The sequence below is a fragment of the Amblyomma mixtum genome, chromosome 4, assembly GCF_055824585.1.
Source record: "Amblyomma mixtum isolate Tamu chromosome 4, ASM5582458v1, whole genome shotgun sequence".
Taxonomy (NCBI): Eukaryota; Metazoa; Arthropoda; class Arachnida; order Ixodida; family Ixodidae; genus Amblyomma; species Amblyomma mixtum.
In genome coordinates this window covers 149,070,752-149,096,993 of record NC_143015.1, presented here as the reverse complement: position 1 = coordinate 149,096,993, position 26,242 = coordinate 149,070,752, and the positions used below count along the sequence as shown (strand labels likewise).

At 46.8% G+C, this 26,242-nt stretch overlaps 1 protein-coding gene across 1 annotated transcript; it reads right to left on the bottom strand.

Annotated features, from left to right (window-relative positions):
• Positions 1 to 10,279: 10,279 nt before the first annotated feature.
• On the bottom strand, positions 10,280 to 25,683 carry LOC149348723 (uncharacterized). Its single transcript, XM_089585890.1, has 2 exons — positions 25,253 to 25,683; positions 10,280 to 13,122 (listed from the first exon to the last, which is right to left on the bottom strand). Exons 1-2 carry the CDS (start codon positions 25,681 to 25,683, stop codon positions 11,829 to 11,831), a joined length of 1,725 nt encoding a protein of 574 aa, XP_089442016.1. The 3' UTR covers positions 10,280 to 11,828.
• Positions 25,684 to 26,242: the final 559 nt, after the last annotated feature.

Here is a 26,242-nt window from a genome sequence, read left to right as displayed (position 1 = left end):
GGTTCGGTCGTGCTGCAAGAACGTACAAGTTTGCCCTAGGACACTATTATTCTTGCTGTTTGGTCGATAGCTTCAAAAGCATTGAAACCCTGTACTCTGTACCTGGTTCGGTCGTGCTGCAAGAACGTACAAGTTTGCCCTAGGACACTATTATTCTTGCTGTTTGGTCTATAGCTTCAAAAGCATTGAAACCCTGTGCCCTGTACCTGGTTCGGTCGTGCTGCAAGAACGTACAAGTTTGCCCTAGGACACTATTATTCTTGCTGTTTGGTCGATAGCTTCAAAAGCATTGAAACCCTGTACTCTGTACCTGGTTCGGTCGTGCTGCAAGAACGTACAAGTTTGCCCTAGGACACTATTATTCTTGCTGTTTGGTCGATAGCTTCAAAAGCATTGAAACCCTGTACCCTGTACCTGGTTCGGTCGTGCTGCAAGAACGTACAAGTTTGCCCTAGGACACTATTATTCTTGCTGTTTGGTCGATAGCTTCAAAAGCATTGAAACCCTGTGCCCTGTACCTGGTTCGGTCGTGCTGCAAGAACGTACAAGTTTGCCCTAGGACACTATTATTCTTGCTGTTTGGTCTATAGCATTAAAAGCATTGAAACCCTGTGCCCTGTACCTGGTTCGGTCGTGCTGCAAGAACGTACAAGTTTGCCCTAGGACACTATTATTCTTGCTGTTTGGTCGATAGCTTCAAAAGCATTGAAACCCTGTACTCTGTACCTGGTTCGGTCGTGCTGCAAGAACGTACAAGTTTGCCCTAGGACACTATTATTCTTGCTGTTTGGTCGATAGCTTCAAAAGCATTGAAACCCTGTACCCTGTACCTGGTTCGGTCGTGCTGCAAGAACGTACAAGTTTGCCCTAGGACACTATTATTCTTGCTGTTTGGTCGATAGCTTCAAAAGCATTGAAACCCTGTACCCTGTACCTGGTTCGGTCGTGCTGCAAGAACGTACAAGTTTGCCCTAGGACATTATTATTCTTGCTGTTTGGTCGATAGCTTCAAAAGCATTGAAACCCTGCGCCTGCAGAATTATCTGGCAGAAAGTTCGTCCCAAATCATATTGTGCTTTGTGCTCAAGCGTCCTTCACATCAATGACCTCATGAATGTCATTTTGGGCATTGAGGTTAAGGTTAGCATTCACTAGATGATGGCGAACTATGGAAAGAAAAATGATAGGTGTAACGTTAAGAGACAGGAAGCGGGCGGAGTGGGTGAGGGAACAAACGCTGGTTAATGACATCCTAGTCGAAATCAAGAGGAAGAAATGGGATTGGGCAGGGTATGTAATGCGAAGGCAAGATAACCACTGGTCATCAAGGGTAACGGAGTGGATTCCAAGAGAAGGTAAGCATAGCAGGGGGCGGCAGAAAGTTGGGTGGGCGGAGGGCGGATGAGATTAAGAAGTTTGCGGGGATACGGTGGCCGCAACTGGCAAAGGACAGGGTTAATGGAGAGACGTGAGAGAGGCCTTCGCCCTACAGAGGGCGTAATCTGGCTGATGATGATGATGAACCGTTCATAAAGGCTTTGACCCGATATCCGCTCCTTTCAAAGAACTTAATCGATTTCCACATTGCAAGCGCAACGTGCAGACTGGCAACACACAACAAGCTTAAACGGAAAACCGATTGCAGGGCCAATCTTGTCCGAGCTAGGGACGCAAATCGGGTGGCGGTGACACCGACGACCGCTACACTCGGTCTTCGATTGGATGCCTGTGGCCCACGGAGCCCTCCCCATTTCAAACGCGGCGTCTTGCATACCGGCCGGATAGACAGTTATCGGTACGACGTCAGAAAAGGCCACAAGAGTGCCGTTCGGGGCAAATCCGATATTGCAAGTCTGTTTTTTCACCCACAAGCTGACGCGTCGAAGAAGCGGATCTGAGCGAGCAGACTAAGCAAGCGAATAGAAAGTGTTGTTAGTGGCTATTTATTGTTAATAAAAAAAATTAAAAGAACAGATGTTGCTAAACGCGGCATTTGCCATCAAAACCCGAATCACCGGAGCTGCGGCTAGCGGGAATAAAAGAACAGGGAGAGGACAGAGAGAGGGAAAGAAAGAGGGGGGCGATAGAAGAAAGGATAGAGGTAGGGCGGCAATATACACTAGGTGAAAATACAGGATATTGAGATAGAGACAGTAAAAAGTAGCGATATTTGATTCTTTGGTCTTTTCACCGGCTATACGTGGCAGGTCAACTTGGTTTCACTATCCGTTACTCTTTCCCAGCGCTTCCGTTCCCTCTCCCAGACCAAATCAGCGTTGCCGACATTTCATTCATTCATTCATTCATTCATTCATTCATTCATTCATTCATTCATTCATTCATTCATTCATTCATATAATGCCGTCACCTGTCACCCTCCTTTTCCTGGTCAACATCATCATCACTACTGCATCATCCTTCAGTACCACAATCTCAAATGTCCTCCCTCAATGACGTCAGATGGCACCCTCTTTCAGCTGGAAACAACTCCATTATTACCCTCTCCGCGGAGCAGCGGGTTGGAGAAACAAGCCTCGCACAAACCTATTTTGCATCTTCTTTTATATCACTTTTCCTTTTTCCGATACCTTGAGCTCTAAGCCCGTAAACTGGCAATATTACGAGGCCAGATAATACAGGCGGGGCTATAATATCGATACCTGCTTGTGCACCAAACTATGCCAGAAACTTGAAAGCACGACCTGATGGGCGAGTTGGTTATGCATGGTATAATTGAAACAGCGCAAGGCCAAAGAAGAGAGCAGAGGAAATCAGGAAACGGACAACACAGCGCTGAACTAACAACTGAAATTTGGCACGCTGTGCGTATAAATACGTTTAGGCATCAAAATAGAAAACACCGCAAAGAGCGCATTCATGCGCCCGGATCCCTGCAAGACAACACAAGACAACACAATTGCGCATCTTAGCTTGTGTTGTATTGCAGGGATCAGGGCGCATGAATGCGCTCTTTGCGGTGTTTTCTGTTTTGGTGCCTAAACGTAATTATACGCACAGCGTGCCAAATGTCAGTTGTTAGTTAAGCGCTGTGTTGTCCGTTTCCTCCTTTCCTCTGCTCTCTTCTTTGGCCTTCGGCCTTGCGCTGTTTAAGTAATTTTATGCCAGAAATATCACTAAAACTAATGATATGAGAATTGGGCTGCTGCAACATGTAACCACTGACTTTCTCTGACAAAAGAAGTTCAGCTAACCAGTAATAATCGTATAATCCTGCAAGTCTTACAGACAAACATATGCCCTAACCACTCTCCATCTTGAAGCATGATGAGGACGCCAAAAAGGGAAACGAGAAATATTATTCCTCCTAGCTAACTTCACCCCAGATCTGTTATTTTAAGACGCGTACGAAACCAAGTCGTTAGCTGTTCTTCCTTCGTGATTAAACTGGCGAAGTATTCTCTTCATGACAGCAAGAAAGAAGAAACAAAGATTTTGAGGCAGGTCATAAGTTTCTGTTCTTTTTAACATTTCGTTACCCTCGAAAGCCACACTCCGGGGCGAAAAACGTTTTCGCGGCGGTTTCCAATTAAAAGTCAGGGATTCAATAACGACCGTGGCTCTGATGAAGTGCTATTTCTTCACTTTAAGTCTGACAGCACCTTTTTTTTTCTTTTTGTTTGTCTTGTTCTTCGCCAGCCCGGTATCATTACCGGCCTGAGGGATCTAAGTACGGCGCTGTCAGGGTTGATCATTTACTATACGCCTTCGCTCCGAAGCTTGCGGCTCCTTCGTGCGTTAATGCCTCCTAATCCTTTAAGGAAGCCCGGCAGGAGTCTTATATCAGGGCTCAGGGCAGTTTCTTGGTTTGAGTTCCGTTCGTAGAAGTTTTCCTTAGCTAAGGCGTGGGCTGGGCCGAGCCTTATTGATTCTTATTGATTTTTCGCCTGGTTTTCGCTGAGAAAGCTGTCTGTTTGCCCTCTGAAAGCGAGCACCGCTTGGAAACTTTTTTTCTATTCAATATTATTGACGGCACGGTAAAGTTTGCGCGGATGCAGTCAAAGTTAAGGCCCACCTCCATGGGCGCATCCGAGGCGCACGAGCGCAGCGCATACGCGTACCAGCGTACGCCGGAGCCGGTCTGCGCATGCGCGACGTGCAACGCGAGCTGGCGCTGGGGCTTGGCAAATATCTGTACATGTCAGATATTCGCGCCTCGCTCGCGCCGGCGCCGGAAGTGGCCGCTGGTTTGCGTTCGGTGTAACCAATCAGAGAACGCAGTTCTCTCGGCATCCGGTACGGCCCTTCGCGCCGTTTGCTTCGCCGAGCCGAGCTGAACGCGGTAGCAGCCAACGTTCATGGAACTAAACTCAGTTGCCAAACCGAGAGCGGTTTCGCGGCGCCGCCACCACTGGCTGCTTTGAGTGGCGCTGCAGTCGTACCAGGCTTCAGCCGGTTCGATCAGTTGCTGTACTGCGCGCATGTCGTAGAGTGCTTTCGCGACGCGATTGCTGCTGTGATCGTTGTCTTTGTGTTTCGTGAGCTTGCATGCAGAGTTTCAGGTGCTGTATCTGCCATGCCGACGTGCTGTGCGCCGGGCTGCACGAGCGGTTACAGAAACAACACGACTGCGAGGCATTTTTTCGCGGATCTCCGTGCGGCATGGGATCGAGCCATTCCGTGTTGACAGATAACTCTCCGACAAATCACGCGTGTGCGATCTTATTTCCATTTTGAAAGGAGCGTGGTTATATGAGTTTCTTCACCAAAGAAGCATATTAGACAATTCTTTAAAGGTGGAGATCAGATCATCGCAAGGCTCATCGTAAGTTCACTTACCAGCTTATCTAAACGCGAATGCCTGGCAGACATTGGTGCAGTGTGTTTTAAACATAAATTAACAATAGCTTTAGAGCGCAAAGCCCCGCATTTATGGCACTCGAAAGCAGACCACAAGTACCTACGATTTATGTGGTGCAGTTTTCCGAAATAAGCAGATTTTACGCACAGCGTTCACTTCGTGAATGACTCCGCGCGCTGCTCACAACCCGAGCTGCGAAGGCAGTGAACTTCCTCGGGTTCCTGAGTCGTCAGTTTCTCTTTCCCTGCAACAGCGAGGATGCCTGACGCCAACTCCAGAAAAGCAATTTCAGTATTTTGAGTTTACCGCTCTCCGTGTATTGATCCTAGCGTGCGCTACCGTTCCAAAAATATTTTTCGATCCTTCACGCAGTGCACTACAGGTGGACACAAATACAGAAATACTTTTACATTTTGTTCCCAACACATTTTGCGCACGCACCCCTCGACGAGGCTCCACTTACTCCTCTCGATTTTTGCTGCTTCCCCATTAATAACATGGGTGTACGTCTTCAGTATGTCTTCTTCGTGAAAATGAAGGTCGCACACCCGTGATTTTTCGGAGAGTTTTCTTACAACACGGGGCAATGGCTCGATCCCATGCCGCACGGAGATCCGCGTCACGAGGAGCCGCGAAAAAATTCCTCGCAGTCTTGTTTTTTCTGTAGCCGCTCGTGCAGCCCGGCGCACAGCACGTCGGCATGGCAGATACAGCACCTGAAACTCTGCATGCAAGCGCACGTAGCACAGAGACAACGATCACAGCAGCAATCGCGTCGCGAAAGCACTCTACGACATGCGCGCACAGTAGCAGGATTCGCGTTTAGATAAGCTGTTAGGTGAACTTACGATGAGCCTTGCGATGATCTGATCTCCACCTTTAAAGTAGATGTCTAATATGCTACTTTGGTGAAGAAACTCTAATAACCACGCTCCTTTCAAAAATCATGACCACCCGCAGTTTCGGCCAACGGTGGCATTGGCTAGGCAGCGATGATCTATCAGTCCAGTTGCTGCAGCAAAGATATGTGGCATACTCGCCGCACAGGGTTCAGAACTGACTGGTGTCTTTACGATAAACATCGGTAAGTGCGATATTTGGGACGCCAGTTGCTCAACATTCCTGAAGGCTGCATGCTACGACGCTGGGCGGCCGGGCCTGCGGCGTCTGCTAGCGGCGGCCAGCGGGAGCCTGTTTCGACGGCAGCGCCCCCTCGCGCTAAAATTTGCGAGCCGCTTCAGCCGCATGGAGAAGGCGGAGAGTTTGGCAACTTAGTTTAGTTCCATTAACGTTGGTAGCAGCGACAGGCCATCCAACTGCATATGTTTTCCGACGCTTGCCGCGGTGCGGCGCTGGGCGCGTAGGCGCTGTGCTGGTGCGCCTCGGATGTGTCCATGGAGATGAGCCTTTAAAGAAACTTAAACGAGATTGAGGAATGAGGAAGCAGTAGGAGAGTTTTGGAATGACAAGACTGCACACAAGAAAGTAAGACTATAGGTTCTAGCTATTAAAGAAAGTAAACGTATTGCAAAAGATCGTGGATACTTTTACGATACAAGAGATGAATACGTCGAAATGCGACCACCGCGGTCAGAATCGAACCCGCGTCTTTTGGGTCAGCAGCCGAGCACTGTAGCCACTGAGCCCCCACAGCGACTGTTTGGGTTATAACGTGATAACTGTAAAAGAAATTCTGCACTGATGCACATAGTTTGCTCACGCGTAGTACTTCCAAACTTTGGCAATCCCCACCCAGTTGCATATGCTGCACAAACAAATTTTTGTCCGAACTTATGATTCGCGAGGTGAAAATTCTCGTCATTTATTGAAAATAACAATCTTCTTGTGAGGCTTGATGAAGAGCGCATACTGGCGTTGACGTGGCTATTAATGAACCGTTTACATCCTTCATAGGACAACGTAGCGTCTGGCACGCTGTCAGCGAGATGAGCAATTTCGCACCAGTAACTCTCAAGTAAACGCGCTAACCTCCTCCTCTAAGGCTTCGTTCGTCTATTCGCAATAAACTTCGCTAATAACGCGCTTTGAAACAACGCCAGTGTGGAAGCGCCCACTACAGCGTCCACCTGCTACGACGTCGCTCTTAGATTTGCATTTAGATGAGAATCATGTGCTAGCAATTGCCAATTAGTGCGAAGAAAGCCATTGTAGATTGGGATAGGCAGCATCCACGTAGAAAGTGAAGTTAGTCACGTGTCAATCTGCATAAATTTGCGCAGCGTACACCGGATTCTTCAGAAGTAAGAAATCGTAGAGCTTTCCGTGCAGAGCTCCTGTCCCTGACAAAAGATTCAGTTGAAAAGAAACGTTTTGTACAAAACGGATATGTGGATAAAGACAAGCGATGCCTAAATCTTATATTCTGATTAAACATGCCGCCAAAGCTAGTCACATCGACGCCACTCTGCAGCGATACGTACATGACAGACTTTTCCTGCAGTAAGCTATGTGACCAACATGCCCAAGCTGCTGTCCTGGTTCGTTGTCAGTGTCGTGCAGTTTGACTCTGAAGGCCGTTGGTGTCGGTGTAAGTTCTGACACTGCTTTAGGCGTCAAACTTCTCTCTGTTCTGGCGGGATATTCATGTGAGATGGTATAGTATCGGAGGTAAAAGCATTCCATGCCTAATACAATTCACCGCCTGCGTTGCGGCGCATCACGCGACCGCGTTGGACCTATGACAGAGGCAGAAGAGCGAGAACATCGTGACAGAAACTTAAAAGAGCGGCGCTACCTTCTCGGTATCATCATCATCATCAGCCTAACTGTGCCCACTGTAAGACAAGATGCCTCTCCCGTTTCCCTCCAATTAAACCTTGTTCTACCTTGTCAGGATAGAGGGACCTAAACCTTTCGTGGGCCACTCGATTTTTGGGCTCAAAAGAAATGTACTTCAATCTAAATAGTACGTACATGCCTCGGTAAAGAAAACCAGTTGTCTTCCATTTCAATGGAAAGACATCGGCAGTTATATATTTACCCATTTATATGCACATGTAACCCGTGTATATACTTTGCCTCGTTCCTTTCATATAAGTTGTCAGTCAGCGATGTGTTGTGTGTCTCGCTCGTCCCAACGTTCACGTTGGCCCTCTCGAATGGAATCGCACACACTAGACAGGAAGTATGCCATTTTTCACTTTCCAGCACCAAATTCCACCCTTACCACTGTCTCTCTTTAGAATCGGTTTTCACCCATTCGACCGCAACCTAACGCCCCAGAAGGTCTTTACGAATCTTTTTCTTTTTCCTGCCATTTAATTGAAACGTGTAGTATGCGAAAGAAAGTAACACGCAACAGCGCACTTATCATGGCAAGATGAAAAAAAAATGTGTAGTAATGCCCAACACGTCACCACTGACGGTGTTGCTTTCGTAATTAAAAAACTATATTTAATTGCACCAACTAAGCTGGGTCTCTTTCAACATCGTTCCCTGTCTTTTCCTCTACTCCCTGTTAGGTTAAAGTTTTTATCCTACGCAATTGAGCTTTCAAGACAATAGGTAGGTATCGGTTACCTTTTCATACACTCTGTTGATTTTTCATTCCCCGTACGTTGAGAGAATTAACCACAATGGGACCAGCACTGAAAGGTCAAAACATTCCATGACTAAAACAATAACAAGAGGCTTGCAACAAAACACGTTCCCACTTTATTATCATAGAAAGAACAGATTGTCTTCAGCCAGTTTCCGGAGTGACAGCATTTCAAAGGGAACAGAACGTTAAGCCTGGTGAACAAGTATCAGTTTTGTTCACTGCTTGATTTCGGAACATATAGCGCAAAAAAATCGGGAGATTTACAGATGATCCAGTTTCTTCCTTCCTGTTCCCGGTAAATAAATCCATTGAGCTGCTCCATACTTGTTCTCAAGGCTGCTCCAGGTCATAACGCTATTGGAGAATGAAGAGGATTTTATCAGTTACGAGTTACGAGTACTGGTTATGAAATTCTGGGCCAATGGCACAGGTACAGTTACTTTCCGAATGTCAAGAGACGGAGACACCATCTTTTATATCTAGCTTCAATTATTGATGTCGTCGCTCGGCAGCACTTTACCAACCCTGCGCACTTCGCTGGCACACATTACAAGGAATTCTGGACAAGTGTTTCTAGATCTACTGGCTACCACCACGCGTTGCATGGATTTGATTATTCGAAATAGCGTGTTTACAGCATCCGTGACGCTATTAAAAAGAGAATGATCGTGTTGCTGCAGAACAAGATTTGATCCACTCTAAACACGAATGCACCTATGTGGGAGATAAAAAAAGATTAAGCTATCCTCTACTCCCTTTTAAGGGACGGGTGTGCTGCCCAGATTCCGGAGTAGATTTCTACCCCTAGCCATACGAATGCTTCTTGGCAACAGAGGTGTATTCACACTGCAAAGTGAATTAACTTGATTCAGTTAGCAATGAAAAAAAGGCTATTAAACGCGGTACCAGTGGTCGTGAGGTTAGCAAACAGGGGAGGTTGAAACCTTTGTTAAAAACTTTGTAACTGATAGCACCTCGCGCGTTTAGAAGAGGGAATTTGTTTCCGTTTCCATGTGTAAGTATTCCGTATCTTTAGTGGTGGAAATCTACCCCGGGACATGGGCAGAATACCCCGCACTTAAAATGAAGTGCGATAGAGGACAGCTTAGTCCCTGCTTAGTGTAGGCGGCTAGACTTAGCGGCCCTGGCTGCCCGGTGTCCTGGATGCCTGTTAATGGGGAAACGTACTAACCGGCAGACTTTAGTGCATCAGGGTGAATTCGCATACTGTATCACTATTCCCGGTGAAGATGACTCTGACCTCAGGTAAAATTCCCAGTCACAGGTATTACCTTCTCGTATTGCGCCGATCGCTTTATACAAAATGGCATTCATTTTTTTTTTTACGTCAGCTGTAGATTCCTTCAGAAGCACGCGACTAAGAGGTAATAGGTCTGCGGCACACAAGAGTAAGCTGATAGGTTCATTGGTACTGCGCGGTCGAAACGCAGAGTTGTGCATGGGTTTTCCTCTGCGCTATATTTAGACTGTAGTTCAGAATGGCGCAAAAGACACACACACAGGAAAAAAGGGGATGACACAAAGAGCGCCTGTGTGTTTCCTGTGTGTGTGTCTTTTGCGCCATTCTGAACTACAATCATGAACCAACTAGCCCCAAAGCAAGTTCTTCTGCAATATATTTAGACGTCCAGCGGAGCAGCTTGCGCTGGCATCCAGGGGAGGCACACCAAAAACTGTTTTTCACCATGTTTTCAACAAAATTCGCACGAACTGCGCATATCCAGCTGTAGTGCGGGCCTGTATAGATTAAAGCTTCATTTCACACTGCACACAAACGCTAAGTCCTAAGGTAGCGGCAGCTTACAAGGGTTATTTTATTACTGTGTGTGGGAAACGCGGTGATAATGAAGAAACTTTTGCTAGCCTCTGCACTCCCCCCTCCCCCACCCATTCGTCCAGACGGTAACTAAATGCGTGAAGAAGACGTCTACACTCTCTCTCACTAACTATGCCGTAGTGCTGTTGCAGCCACATTAGACGTCCTGCAGTTAGGGGCCGAATTCTCAAACACTTGAGACGCACGACCTGCTCGTGTTACGCCAGTACCCTTGCACTGGCCAATTTAGATAGAGAACTAATCAAGATCATGGCCAATCACAGTGCCCTTTCGCGTACAGGCTGGAACTTGCAACTTGATTGGTTTATGCCGGTTGTATCTTTCACAGCGCTGTGCGATTTTATGAAGAATTAAAGAGAGTAAGCGAAGACATTACCTGCCGATTTTGCCTAGTGCCTTCGGCGTTCTGTCGTAATTCCAATAATGAATACTACGAGAGGCTAGAGAATCCTGACATCACGAGGGGGGGGGGGGGGGGGGGGTTAGAATGCAGAAGCCTTGTCGCCCACATGGCGATGATGCGCTGGACAGCTGACATGTAAAGCTCATGCATGTGTATGCTTTCTAGTCAATAGAATAGTGTCTGAGGGATTAGTGAAGAAATATCTTTAGCATTGTCATGAAATCACGTTGGTAGTATTTGAGCTGAAGAAAAACTGAACACAACTGCTAGTTTTTGCTTCTCACTTGAGGCTCAATATAGGAAGAACTCTCCTCACTCGGCGTAGCACTATCTCTACTCATTTGCGAGAATTCACACAGTCACGCATCATGCGGTAGTCTCGAATTATTGCTCTTAAGGTTTACTTGCATGGTTGGCACAAAAGGAGCAACTTCCATCATAGGGAAAGATGTTGCCTGCTACAGGCATGTAGGCTTAAGTAGCCTCCGCATCAGAAGCTATCAAAGAAAGGCCTTATTTTCAGCAAACTCCGAAGTGAAATATAGTTAAGTGCTTGCTCCTTTAACTACGAAGGCAAAATACAAGAAAGTAGACGCATCAATTTTTGTTGGTGTTTTTTTGTTCCCGTGCTCATTCTATGGATGACAAAATAATTAATTAAGCTACAGTTTTGAAAACAAAACATAACACCACACACAGAAGGCGCAGTGTGCGGTAGTCGCAGTGATCCGTAACCTTCTGGCCTCGCCCACTGTGCAAAGCAGGACGCCTGCGTGATGTTCTGTCGTGATATGTGAAAGCAGGAAATCTTAGTGATATGTTGGAGACGGGACATGCACTTTCTCAGACTCGGCAAAATGAACACGGATTCTACGAAAATCCCGTATTTTGTTGCCGCCAGTCACCTACGCGTGCTTAGTATTTGTTCACCCGCTCAATCAGGCATCCCCTCGCACATCAGCCAAGTGGAAACTATCACCATCGAGTTATCATTTGTCTGAAGTGGTCTCATAAGAAAAGAAAGTTCGCAAGAGTGCCTGGAAGTTGACAATGTCAGTAAAACCTTTTCAAGTCCACAGCAAATTGGCGAGTTCAACCCAAGATGACCGCACAAGTCCTTCTCAGACCAGCGTCAGTTGCAATCCTGAGTGTCCTTGGTGGTGGCGTTACACAGAAGCTACGCAGTTCAGCTCGCGCTTTCCCACTGGAAGTCTCGACCCACCATCCGGTAGAACCTCCTGTTGTGCGGTTCAAAGAACCTCCTCAGCCTCCGAAGGTTCTCTTCGCTGAGTCGCGGATGCGTCCGACCCTTGGTCTTGCCGAGACAGTGCGGACTCCCGCTGCCTTCACTTTTCTTCAAGCACGGGAACCCCTTTGTTCTGTTGAAGTAGAAATGATCCTCTGACACTAGTCTTCTAAGACCCAGGAAGTCCTGGACCATGGCCATCTCGCGGGCTGGGTTCCGGACCAGTTCTTCACCGCTGACTACGTGGATCTGGGACTGGGGAAAGTGAGCAAGCCACAGCGTCAAGTGTCTGGCATAGAGGCCGATTCGTATGCCGGACCAAGACTCGTTTACATCGCTGCTTCCATTTTTACTGCAGGAAGTGCTGCTCTTGTCAAGGACATCACCGCAGTTTTGGCTAGACATCATGTGGTCTTCTCCACTCTTGAAGATTCTCCCAGTGTTGTGAATGCTGCCGCCTTCCTCTACTGCATTATGTTTCTCAGTGGCCTCACTGTGCAGCTGGCCGGTAATAGCGGCATTTTCATTTTTGTTTTCCGGAACGTTGATATTGTTAGTCACCTGGTTCATCTGGCTGCCTTGTACTCTTCTTACTGCACTTGCATAACCGCTGCCATAAACCCTGCTTCCCATGTTCAGTTCGCTGTTTCTGACAATGGCCTCAGTGGTGAAGGCATCTTGGCTCTTGCTTGTGACGGCGTCAGCTTCACTGTCTTCTTCGCCGTAAGCATTGCCGTTCCTGGCTGCTACGTACCCTCTCCCGGCATCTACAGAGTTGAGCTGTCTGTCTTCATCGAAGGGCTTCTTGTTATCCTTTGGCTGTTTATTGGGAAAGGCGAACGCGTCGTCTTTTTTTGATCCACTATTATAAACCCGTTCTCTCTTACGCTTAGAGTCACGGGGAGATTTAGTTCCGCCACTAGCGAACGTAGCATTCCCGCTTTCGGCACGTGCCTTGCGAGACGACGGGTCTCGACGACGCAAAGTGACGTCACTTCTTTTCCTCCGGCGTTTGCTGAAGGCCAACACCTCGAAGGGAAGCGTGGTGTCGGGACGCTTTGATGCCGTCTGGGCGTAGTCGGACAGCGCCCGGGTCACGGGGTCACGGACGACGACCAGAAGGCGAACGTCGGGTCGCATGGCGCGAATGCGCGCCGGCACCTCCGGGGTCACAAAGTAGCTGGGCGTCTTCTCCATGGTGATCTGGTCAGGCAGGGTTAGTGGCATCTGCAACCTGCGCGGAAAGAACACGGGGACAATAGTGTTGGGAACGCCGTATCAAAATACAGGGACTGCTAATGCGGTCATAACGACTGAACGAACCTGCATTTTTCTTGGAAGCTTAAAGTCATACTTGAACCATAACGCACTTAAAAGATAGTTGTGCCTCTGCATATGCGTTTTTTGTGTTAACGGTAGATTTTTTGTTCCTTTGTGTTCATTGCATTTGCTTATGTTTTGTGTCGGATTTTTATAGTTGTTGAAATGTACCTCCTTTTGAAGGGGCATTTATTCAAAAGTTTCCACTCGTGTAATATCCTGCTTAGGCTGACAGTATGAATGAATGAATGAATGAATGAATGAATGAATGAATGAATGAATGAATGAATGAATGAATGAAGGTGACATTTCTGAAAGTCCTGCACCGAAGGATAAAGCTGAGAACATGTGAATAGTATACCATAACGTCATGACCGCAGACTCACTAAGGTAAGTTGCCCAGGTTTGGCTTTACACGGAACACGATAAGCACTGAAGCTTTCTTGGACGTCCTCTGGACATCCAGGACGTCCATGGTACGTCCCAGAGAGTTTCAATGCCCACTGGGAACCATGTGACGGTAGAGTAGTTCTAGGGCGCTCACACCATCGCTTGGTGTACAAAAAAGAACATCCGCTTCCCTCGTCGTGATGCACTCTCGACTGCGTTAAGCCGAACGCTTGGAGGCCGTTTCAGCGTAGCCAAAAGCGGCCGATCACGGGATAGCGCCATTTACTAAAAGCCTTTCAGGTACAGTTTGAGATAAAGGCAACAAAATAAAAAAAATATATACAGTTTCGGCACCCAAGCGACAGGTTGGGCTAAAGCTGCCCTAATTGAAAATATAGGTAGTCATTTACTGCACTTCTAGCTTAAGTAAGTAGTATAAGCTAAACGGTTAGCAATCTTTTCCGAGAAATAAAGTTGATTACGAATAGGTTAGAATTAAGTGCGGCCTTTTAGTCAGGCTCTTTCATCATTTTCTGTGGAGAAGAGAAGACAAAAACCAAGGCGATAATCACGTTCGAGAAATTATAATTCCCTTAGTTGGGAAAAGTTAATTCGTTGTTTTCCGTTCCCGACAGTGAAAACCATCAAAGCCAAGTACGGCACTCGTCGCGCAAACATCACGCGTTGCCCCTATTGCCGGCCCGAGACAAAAGAGAACTCCAAACAAGCTCGCACGCTAAAGTTCCCAGGCCCAGAAACTTCAACAAGAGTCGTCCACTTGGACAAGGCACACGCTAAGCCCGTCCCAGTAACGGCGGTGGCCGGTCCTGTCAGAACGCATGCATCGATTCCTTCCTCAAACACCCATTCTTCTGCCTTTTATCGGCAGCCGAATCGACCCGAAGAGTCGATTTCACTCGGCCATTATCGATCCATCGAAGATCAATGCGACACTTCTAGACGCCCCACGCCAGCCACATGCACGCTCACACACATTGCTTCAGTGCCAGCGACAAACAAGCCGGCGGTATACGGAGGCCAAAGAATAAAAGAAAGCCACGAGCCGAGACAAGGCAAGCCAGGCCCGTCGGAGAGGCGAAGGCTTTAAGGCCTCGCACGGCTAAGAAGTTGACACCATCTCGAGAACACTTAGATGGAATAGCGGCGGCCTCGTGAGCAGTGGGTAAGAAGGAAGTTTGGAAGGGTACTGGAGTGCTGTCAGGAGGATGGAAAGTTTTTGAGAGCCCCGAAGAGACGCCGAAGTAAACAAGCGTTTCGTATGAGCTGTACTGTAACGCCTTAAGAGCAGGAAAACTGCGCAGTAAAACGCTAAAAGAGAGAACCTACAAAAATGTTGAACATTTGGTAGAGCGTTTTTACCGAAGCGTAGCCCTGTTCGAAACAAACTCTCTGCCCATTTTTTCCTCGCCTTTTTTTTTCGTTCAAAAACACAGAATCGTGGCCTCGATTGTGGATATTCTTCAAAGCTGACAGCTTCAAAGGCTTTCTGGCCTCCTTGCCGTGAACAGGCCGCCGAAATGCACGTAACCGCACGCACCTTATTTCGGCCAGCAATTCTTTTTGGACCAGGCATTTTTTTTAACTCGCGGTGGAAAGAGATAGACCATGACAGTTTGGCGTATGTACCTTCTTAACAATTAGTGAATGAGCAGAGTTTATGTTACTGAAAGGGCCTACTTTAAAGAGCTACAGACTCACTTGGAAAAGATTGTTGCATCGGCATTAGTGCAACGTTTCCCGAGATGGCCTGCACCACTTACTGCAGTGATAAGATCTTCGAGATAAGGAGCTCCAGAAAGAAGGCGTTGCTTGCCCCCCCCCCCCCCCCCCCCCCCAGCCTTGGATATTTATTCATTGTGGATCTGCTTCTGGACTGCCACTAAGAAACAAACTGCGATACACAAACGCACTGTGTCAAATCACCGTAGGCGCAGGACTGTAGAGTGCTGTCCCCCTTTTGAGAAAACACCTAATTTGCATTCATTGGAATCTTAGTGCGATGCTTCCTTAAATCTGTAATGAAACAAGTGATCAGTGCGGCGTCTTCCACATACATTTATTGAACAACAGGAACAGAGTTTGTCGCGTGTCTTCTTCCTTAGTCCATGGCAAACAATGCCATTTCTTTGCAAAAAAAAAAAAAAAATTAGGAAGAGAGACAACAAGAGAATATGTGATGGCCAAATCTTGGCAGTAATCAGGGCTGGGGTACTAGTTACATGTTCTGAGTGGGAACCGTGCTGTACCTCAATTCACTCCTATTTTTGACGTACGCGATGCAGCAAGACTATCAAAACGCAACGCAAATCTCTTGGATGTTCTCCTGCAGTAACGTATTAATGATACGCAGTGCAGGCGTATACATACATTCCACTACTGAATGTACAGTCGGGGACAAAAGTCTCCGGACCACATGTTCCTCTAACGAAGCCGATAGCTCTTCCATTAGTTGGCGGCTGGAGACCACACTTGTAGAAGTAAAAGTTAAATTTTTGTTCTTTCATCTCCACAAGTGCGGCCTCCTGCGGCTGTCTGATAGTTGAGCTATAAGCTTTGTTTGAGGAACACGTGGTCCGGAGACTTTTGTCCCCGACTGTAATTCTCCGTGCTCTAGAAGAGTAGGCGACCGTTCCTGAACGTGATCGTTTCATATAGCAAAAGCACCACGCTTAAGTTCTCTGTCGGATGGAAACGTCTTGCAGCCCGTTTCCGGACACGCAGTTTTCATCTTAAATCTCTCTGTAATGCGTTTACACTTAATTTAGTGCGTTGTCGACACTCCGCGACGAAAAAAGAAGTAAAGAAGGAATAGGGCGCCTAGATATTGCTTCCGTCATAGCTATATATATCTAGCATCACGAGAACATATCCCCGCAACCGGGAACCATTTCGTGACGATGCCGACGAGCAAGCGAGAGACGAGGGCGGGAAATAATTTCGTCCGCGAATGACAGCGACAAGCAAAGCGTGTCTGTGCGATTGCAACGTAAACAACAGCAACAAAATAAAGAGACGAAAGAAAAAGTGTACACAAAACGAGATACGACCTGGAGAATTGTTTTCGGGTCTCGGCATGGTTGCGCTCACCGCCTGGGCAAGCAATTTTATGGCGCGAACGTATGAACCTGAGCAGCTTCGAAGAAAGAAGAACAAAAAAAACAGGTATACACAGAAGAGAAGAGGACGAAAGAAAGGAAGCGGGCGAGCGTAAGCAGATAGCAGAAATCACGGCGTTAAAATTATATTTAGAAAAAAAAAATGTGCGGAAAGAACCAAAATAGAGGGAGCTGGGGGTAGGAAGCAACAAAACTCAATTCTCAGCTGCACTTTTCTGATGCAGTGATTCCTTTTTCTACTTTCATTTCGTTTTGCAACGCAATGATTTGTGACGTCATTGTCGAGCGCCGTGTTGTTCCGTCCCGTTTTCCCGATACCTCTCCCCACCCCGCGTGCCCGAAACAAGGAAACAGCTTTATTAGAAAACGTGACTCTGCATTGATTGCGGCCCACCCCGCATCGCCGCCTCCCCCCCCCCACCCCCCCCCCCCCCACCCAACGACTTAACTTCTTTTATCTCTATATTTCTTGTAGGGGCGCGCCTAAAACAACGCCTTCCCTCACGGCTTCCCTACGCCCCCCTTTACCGTTCCTCCCCTCTCGCTTTCATCCCTCCAGGCGAGCCACGTTCGTGTATACCCGCGTACTTGTAAATCCATCGGTTTGTGTTTTCTTGTTTCCCGTCTGGCCGGGCCGGGAGAAAGGGATGATGGCGGGAAGAGTAGCGGTATAGCTGGCAATAAAGGAAACTAAAAACAAGAAAAAAAAACCACTTCCGACCATGAAGGCTAGAAATACCTCGCCCACAACGCTCCAGGGGAATGATTTATTCCCTTTTGTTTCTCGGCCAAAGAGGAGTTTTTTTGTGGCATTTTTTTCTTCTCTTTCATTGTCTCTTTGGTAAGGGTTCGTGTTCGCTTCCAACTTTATCCGCTTTCCTCTTTCTACGGCTTGCTTTATTTCTCTTTTTTTTTGCGTGTGTTCTTCGGCGGCTACTGATGGGACAACTTTCCCTCTATTGTTTGCAGCAGTTTTTTTTTTAGTCTCTAGACATCTCATTCAACGTTCCTTGTCATTGCTCTGTTTTCTTTTTTTCTAGGCGCGCAGTCACGTGCAACCGCACCCTGGGGCAAGAAAGGGAAAAAATAGGGGATTTCCCGAGTAGCTCGTCTACTGGCTTTTATTTATTGCCCTAGGGAATAAAGGATGAAAGAGACAGAAGGAGGAAAAAAGGAAGGTTGGAAGCCAGGCCTTCCTACATACATTATTCACTAAAACGGCCTGACCACCTTCCTGCTGTTAGTAAAATAAAAAGCGCCCCTTTTATTGCGACAGGGTTAGCTGTAAGCGGCCGTTGTATAATTAACCCATTCCACTGACCATATGCTCCTTTGTTTTCGAGTTCCTATTTACCTAAGTTGGTTAATTTGTGCTATTAACGTGCCTTTATTTACCGCGAAAGGCGACGGATATAGCTTTCTGTTTTGGCTTCTCTCTCTTTTTTCGAATCGTCACGTTCGCATCATTGTATTTCTTTCGATTAATTTCTTTTGACTCCTTCTGTTTTTACGGATAGGGTGGACTGTAATAGTACTTCCACACATCCACGCATTTGTAGCGAGAAAGCGAAGGGATGTAACAAGAGCGGGTATGACGCAATTTGTCTTGTGAAAAAAATAAATAAAGAAAAGCCGCCTTCGCATAAAAATTCAGAGGCGTTTGACCGGCCCAGACCAGCCATTAGCGTACAGCGAGCCATACGGAGAGAAGCAGATAGATGTCGCGAACGATGCGCCGCTAGACTTACGGAGAAACGATAGCTGAGGCTCCTACTAATCGGTAATTCACGATACAAATGGGGGACACTCAGAACACTACGTGTTTAGATTCGGTTCTGTCGATTATGCCGGCTTGCTGCCGAGGCTTCCTTTACACTCTCAGCCCCAAAGAAAACACTCATACGTTACACCGGTCAACACTTGCTCAGGTTGTCTGAACCGCCAGAGCATAATTGAAGAAACAATTCTGCGCAAGTTGAGCTCGAGGATACTGAAGAAAATAATGTTAAGGGTATATGACAGGCGGCAATAAGAGCTGGAGCCAGCAAGATTCCTGCACTAAAACTGCCTCCGCGACCGCGACTGCTTACAGTATCTACGTAGTCGTGGTACCTATGGATTAGGTGCAGGAACCTACAGTCGCTTAGAGAGACTTCCGTCATCAAATGCAGTGTCTGCCACTTGAGCTACAGTTAACCGTTATTGCCGGGCCACTTTTCAGGTGCCCGTGATGCTCACACGGGCGAAGAGGTGGCAGTTTTTATCTTGAGGCACGTCAGTAATTTGTTCCTACCTCTCCACCTTTTCCTCATTAAAATTCATTTCTCACTCTCGCCTTACAGTACCTGTAGTCGCCTACAGGTGTTGCTATTATAAGCACCTATAGGTGGCATAAATGCCCATAATGTGCAGGTAACCCCACATGTTGCTATAAGACAAGCTTTCGAAACAAAAATAAAATTGAAAAGATCACGTTCCCACGAAGTTGGCAGCTCCATGACGTAATGCCAGGCCACTAGCGTTACAAACGTTTGTCACGGTCCCCCCCAGTGGTCGCCACGCAGCTGCATCAGGCGAAGGCCTTTGCTGCGACGGTACGAAGCGCCATCTGGGGGTGGAGAGAGTCACTACGGTGCGGGAGCAAGGAAAGAGCAGCACCCGAGGGTGTTCAAAAAAAAAGATAAATAAACGATAAGAAAGCCGCATAACGAGCGCTAGATAAAAAAGAAGTATGGGCGGTGGGGAGCGACACACGGCGTCCTGCTCACGACCTGTCGCGCTCCCCCTTAATGCGTGTCATTTACTGTTTATTAATCGCCGCCCAACCTGACGCCCTCTACACGCAAGGCACCTTTTGATTGCCCCGTTCCCACCCGGGCTGCTATTGCGAGGTCGGCGTGTAGCGAATTTCATTTCCGGGCGTTGCTGGTGTTCGTTCTCCTGGCTACTTAATCAGGGCTCGCAAGTGCCTTAAGAGACGCGGTCCTGCGTAGTTGGGCTTTGTGTGCCTTGCGCTATTTGGTGTGTCGAACGAGTCAGGTCGCATTTTTTTTTTTCGGCCTTATTTCTTTCTCGTTGCTCTGCTGGCGGCATGCTGCTCAGCTGCAAATGTGCGGTTCGCGTGTGAAAGAGCTTCCATTTATTTAAGGTTTTCAAATCATTTTAATGACAACGCCACGAATCGGAACGTGCTTACGATGGCTTCGGAAACAGCGATGTATAGCGGTTACCGGCTAGTAAAAGACACCTCGATCGGGATCTAAGTTTATTTGGATAATGAGGCCTGCGCGAGTTTAGATTTTATCATACATAAACTTCATCCAGAAATTTTCCCGTACTTTCCACAAAGGGAGTTCTCCATAAGTTAATGGGTGTCCGCGTTAGGTTAGGTTAAGTTGCGCAAAAAATAAGCGCAATAACTGTTCCTGTTTAGACTAAGCTGTCTCGGCGGAAATGGGAAGAAGGCAAAGTTCACGTCGATTTTATTTCATACATTAGTGAGCAAAGTTTTTAACTTCATTAGTGGGAAATATGTGACATTCCTGGGGATTTAAGACCTGCTGCACAAAGTCCACATTGAATAAATTTAAAATTTTCCGCAATGCGATTTCACAAGATACATCTTTTCTTGTATCTGTTGTGTTTCTCCCGTGTTCATTTCTGATATTGTTTCGACATTCGCTTGACTGTCGCTTGCTTTAGGCAGTGCAGAACTGCAGCGCAAAAACATATTTAAATAACAGGCGTTTGCGTCGTTCTTAACGCTGTGGCCAGAATAACTACGCACATATACCCTGGAAGGAAACAAAACTATGGCAGGAAGGGCGCCGTTGTAGGGAATAAAGGGAGTGAGACATATCAGGTTTTTTCGTAGTAAGTGCTTTTGGGACGAATTTAGAAGGGTTCTGCATAACCATCTGCATGTATTCATGAGGTATTGCGAATCAAATCGCATTAGTTATCCCACTGGAGCAGCTACGGCACAGGTAAAATATATGCATGACATGTGGGTCACCATAGGTGAAGTTCTATGGCTTGGATATATATACTCCACTGACCAAAATCGCTTATTTTTTCGCATTTAATACTACAGAGAAAATAAAAGCCGAAACGTAGATCGGCACCAGGTGTGCTTATAGCCTAACAGTGTTTCCTTTTTACTCTGAGCTGGTACGAGAAAAACATCCCTTACGAACAGAGCTCAAAATTTCTAGCCGTGCATAAGCGTGTGCCTCGTAGATCTTTACAATGCCAGCTCATCTCTCTCACTCTGCATCAGACAAGAAACGCAACCTACAGCATAGGCAGCGACGCAGGTCTAGATCAACTCATTCCGCTGAGATCGATGAGTAGCCAGTGCCATGTGTGATTGAGATTCCATCTCCACCTAATGTTCCTTTGAGTGGCATGCTAGTGGCTGTCACGCCGTCTATCAATTATTCCTCGCAGCTGGTGCGATCCAGTCATATTTAATCCTTGTATCCTCATTTGTATAGTAATACATTCCAAGACGGCTTAGCGTTCCTATAGGAAAACCAAAACTCTTGGTTTCGAATTTAAAAACCAAATACGTATGCTGTAGGGTTGCATTGCCGCTGTTTATTAGCGGGGTGGGAATCCCGACCCCTGATGCGGTTTCCCTCTCTTGAAGTCCGCTCAGTTGCCTTAAGGGGTTATTCTGCCCTCAAATTACATGCCCTGGCCATGTCCAATTTTTTTTTTTTATTATTTCGACTAGGACCTCATCACATCGTGTTCGTTTCCTGCCGCACTCTGCTCTCTTTCGGTCTCTTAACGTTACACCTATCATTTTCCTTTCGACAGGTCACTGATTAGTCCTCAATTTAAGTCGAACCCTTTCCGTTAGCCTCCACATTTCTCCCATAGGTGAGTACTGCTAAGATATATCTGTTATGTATTTTCTTTTTCATTAAGGATACTGGTAAGCTTTCGTTCATAATCTGAGAGCGTCTACCAAATGCTCTCAAGGCCGTTACTGCTACCCTAGTTATTCCACTCTCGTGGCCGGAGTCAGCGGACACTACCTGCCTTAAGTTACGTATTCCCTTGCCACTTCCATCATTCCGCTGCTTATAGTAAACTGCTGTTTCCTTCCAAGAGTACTGATCATTAGTTTAGCTTTCTTCATATTAATTTTTAGGTTCACCATTCTGCTTTGCCCGTCTAGGTCATTGATTACGCTTTGAAATTCATCTCCTGAGTGACTTAGCAACATAAAGTCACCCGCGAATCACAGATTACTAAGGTATCTACATTAACTCATGTCCCAAGTTCTTCAAAATCGAGATCCTGAACACCTTCTGTAAACAGGGGGTGAATAGTACTGGAGAGATCTTGTCTCCCTGTCCGACAGCTTTCCTCATTGGGATGTTATTGCTTTCTCTATGGAGAACTATATATGGTGGTCGTGCAAAAGCGCTATAGATAGCTTCCACTGCATTTATATAAGCCTCTTTTACACCTTGGTTCCATAATGACTGCATGACTGATGAGGTTTTGAATGTGTCAAGAGCTTCCCTGAAATCTATGCACGCCCCATGTAGGGGTTGGTTGTATTTTGTGCATTTCTCTGTAACCTGATTGATAGTGTGAATATGGTATATTGTCGAGTAGCCTTTACAAAAGGCTAAGTCTACAGAACAAATACTACCACGTGAATCAATTTGCAAATGAAGAACAAAAGCTTTTTTATCTCTGTCCACATCACCCCCCCCCCCCCCCCCCCTCGTACACTTTTATTTCAAAAAGTGGGATTGATAACTCTGTCTGACGCTCCACCCGGTAATCCATTCTAAAAAGCCCGTCAGATAGTACTCTTCCTAAAGCCCCGCTTTCCCGGCCATAATACCATTTACAGCCTGTATCAAACTGCGAAGCATTCGTTACAGCCAGCGGCTAAACTCGAGGGTATTCGGTCACAAAACACTGCGATGGTAGCGCCGTTTGCTACAGACAAATTTCGTTTTAAAGTTGCTGCTGCTGCAGAAAAAAAAAAAAAATAATTAGACCTTCTAAGTGGCGCAATGGCGTGTTAGCTTTCAATGACGATGCACGGCAACCTTTCTCCGTGCGGGTCTAAATATCACGTTTTTGTTCAGGTTCTATCAACATCAGTACCTTCATAATTTTTCCCCATCCTCATTAGCATTGTTCCGTGCGCACTTCGTTTGGTCCCGATAGTGAGATCGCTCATTCATAAACGAGCGATGTGGCGCTACGCAACTAACCACGAGGTCGTGGGTTCGCGCTAGGCAACACCGGCCCCATTTCGAGGGAGGAGAAATACAGAGGCGCCGTTTACAGATAATTTCGGTGCACGCTAAAGAAACCCAGAAGGTCTAAATTAATTCTGTGCCCAGGATTACACGGGCGTGTGTTATCATCCCTCCTTCGGTTTTAGAGTGTTAACATTCATTAACGACATGAATAGTATTCATTAATAGCATTCATAGCAATTGTAGCTTATGGGTTTGGCGTGCTTTGCAACTATTTGCATTTCCGCCGCGTTCGACCTCGTAAGTCGAAATACGTAGGATTTCTAAAAAAAAAAAAACTGAATAACCTTCATGTGGCTCAGACATGAAGATTCAGCCGAACTGATAGTTATTAAACTTATTAATACTGTTTTGGAGAGTCATACGACACGCCTAGTATTAATTACTCTAGGCGATCGCGATACTTTGCCGTCTCCTGTAAAGCGTGCTTGGCTGTAACACACTGTCGTTCTGCAACACAGCCAACTTACTAAATACATTGTAGAGGCGGAATTAAGTAGAAACATTTTGGTACCTTTTCACAAATTTCATGAAAAAAAAAATCACGGAGACGCATAAGCTCCTCTTTACGGGTGGCCTATGGTCCTCTCTAATTACACACACTCACTAGTTAGCATACTGTAGTGAGACATCACTTTCCATGAAAAACTACACAATACATATAAACTCCAGCTTCTTTCGAAGTAATGCAAATGTGCCATGCGTGACCTGAACGGTAGCGGGCCTGGCTCGTAACCGAAGGGTCGTGGGCTCGAATCCGGCCTGATGTTTTTAATACCTGCCTTTAGCCTAAATGAATTACTTTATACAGTCAGATCATTTGATAGATGCGGCAACCTTTAATTCGCATTACCTGTCATGCACGTCATGCCAGTGATGAGGTTTTTAGCGGGAGTCATGCATTTGTCACTTCTATATCGCGTCCGCTCTCAGAACATGTCAGAAAGATAAGGTCAAATAGCACGAGCTTTGTGGCAGCGTTGCCATCTGGTGAAATTCGCCACCAGATTTCAAAAATTTGGTGAAATTTTAGACCTCCGGGTGTCGAAGTAGGCGAACTACTACACCAGACAAAAACTGGTGATATCTGGGGAAAACCACTCTGCCGAGACAATCAACTACCGGCAATGCTCGTCCGCAGAAGGTGCAGGTTTCGCGAGCCAAAAAGGCGCGTGGGTAGCCCACTGCCGCCGCCTGAGTGTGGCAGCCTCAGTCTGCTGCGCTTTCAGCGAACTGCCCACGAGATCCAGGAATTTGCTGACATTTTCACTTATTTCATCGTTTCCTAGGATGGGGCGCTTTTGTGCGAATCAGTCGGTGTGGCTGGCGAGGTTCCGTCGCCTGCCATGTGAACGCCCTGGGTGAAAAACCCTACAAAGAACTGGCATTGTATGCACTGGCCTGTCTTTCGAGCCCAGTGTCAAATGCGTTGGTAGAGCGGGTCTTCAGCCAAGTCACGTGTGTGAAGACGAAGTACCGGAACAAGATGTCACTGAAAACTTTGGATGCCATTGCACGGATTCGCACAACGTTGGCCTTCAGGGAGATGTGCTGCGTGAAATTTGTCGATGCTACGCAGGTTCCGTTCAGACGTCTATGACGCTAAAAGTGATGATTAAAGGCTAAACGAAATGATTCTATGTTATTAATAAAATGAGTGTTCGAAGAAGGCTTACTTTTGTTTTTTTTTTTAATGTAATTTTAGTTTCTGGTGAAATCTGGTGAAAAATTTACGAGGTTTTGGTATCGCCGCCACTTTCCAATCTGGCAACGCTGCTTTGTGGTTATACACCTCCCTGCGGTGTCACTTACTTGCAAAACGCCCCTTGAGTGACCGAGAATAAATTCAACTAGCCTATATGTCCCTCTATCGTACTTTATGGCAAGCATTAATGACAGCAGGAGTTGTCCTGAAAATTAACTGCGTCACTATACCTGGTGGTAACTTTAGTTTCACTGTGGAAAAGCGTAACGTCGATGAATTACAACATTTATTATTACTCGGCTGCTACTCACTGCCGAGCCTATCAGTGTTGACTATCTTTCCAGCAAATGACAATTGCGAGAACTATTGTTAAACTCACATTATACTGGCGAGCATTCAACAGCCCTGCTAATGCCGTTCCGTCTTGCCTGCTTGCTCGGTTAGCTTTCGCGTTCACGTCTTATGTAGTTAACTCAAAAGCTAGAAAAGCAGAAAACATTACAGTATGCATCTCACCTGTACCACTCTATGCCTCTATTGTAGTGGCGATCGAAGAAGTGCGTTTCGGGACCCGTAGCTCGGACGTCCGGGTGTAGCCTCAGGAACTCCAGCAGCGCCCGCGTACCGGCTTTCTTGACGCCGATAATGAGCGCGCTGGGTAGCCGCTTCTCCAGTTTGTAGACACCACCTCCGCTTCTCTTCTCGTCCGCGTCGTTTTTCCACGAACTACGACGTCCACCGGTCGAGTCCGTTGAAGACCTCTCGTAGCCAGGTACTGCAACGTTAACGCCACTGTGGTCGTCCGCTCGATCGTCACTCGACGTTTTCTGCTGCCCAGGTGAGATCAGTTTCGCATCAACTTCGAATGAGCGGGTGCAGATAGCGAGCATCGTACAGCAATAAATTAGACAAAACCGCTGTGCCTTGGATCTACGTGAGGCCGGCATCTCAGGTAACGCATGCGAAACCAACTTCCGAGGTGCTATTTGTTTACGTCATCGCCTTCATCCGCTCAGAAAAACGCCGAAAACCTATCTTGTATTCCGAGATGTACGGACATTGTCTCGTTTGAAGGATGCGAAACATATTCACGTCTCGAAGTCCTGCTTTCTTCCGTTCTGACAACTAAACACTCGAAGAAATTCCTAGACTTCTAGGCAAGTTTTAAGCGCACGCCAAAGCCGGCGTTTTCTAACGTTTTTTAGCGATGAATACATCTCCGTAGCGGCGTATTTTCTATTGCCTAGACCGTACGAATGAAACCATGCGTAGCGCGACGCATCGTGAGGCGACCTAAGGGCCGACGTCCCTGCGCAGACCGCCGTCGACGCAGGCCAGAGCACCGACTGGCACAGATGCCGGCTCGGGCTGGACATGCTCCCCGCTTTCCGTCGTCGCCTCTTTTCTCTGTTTCGCTCCCCTCATCCATCTATCGGGAAAGGAGGCTGCATAACGGGGCGACCGTAGCGCCACTTCCGCTCCTTGCGATCGAAGCGGGAAGCAGAG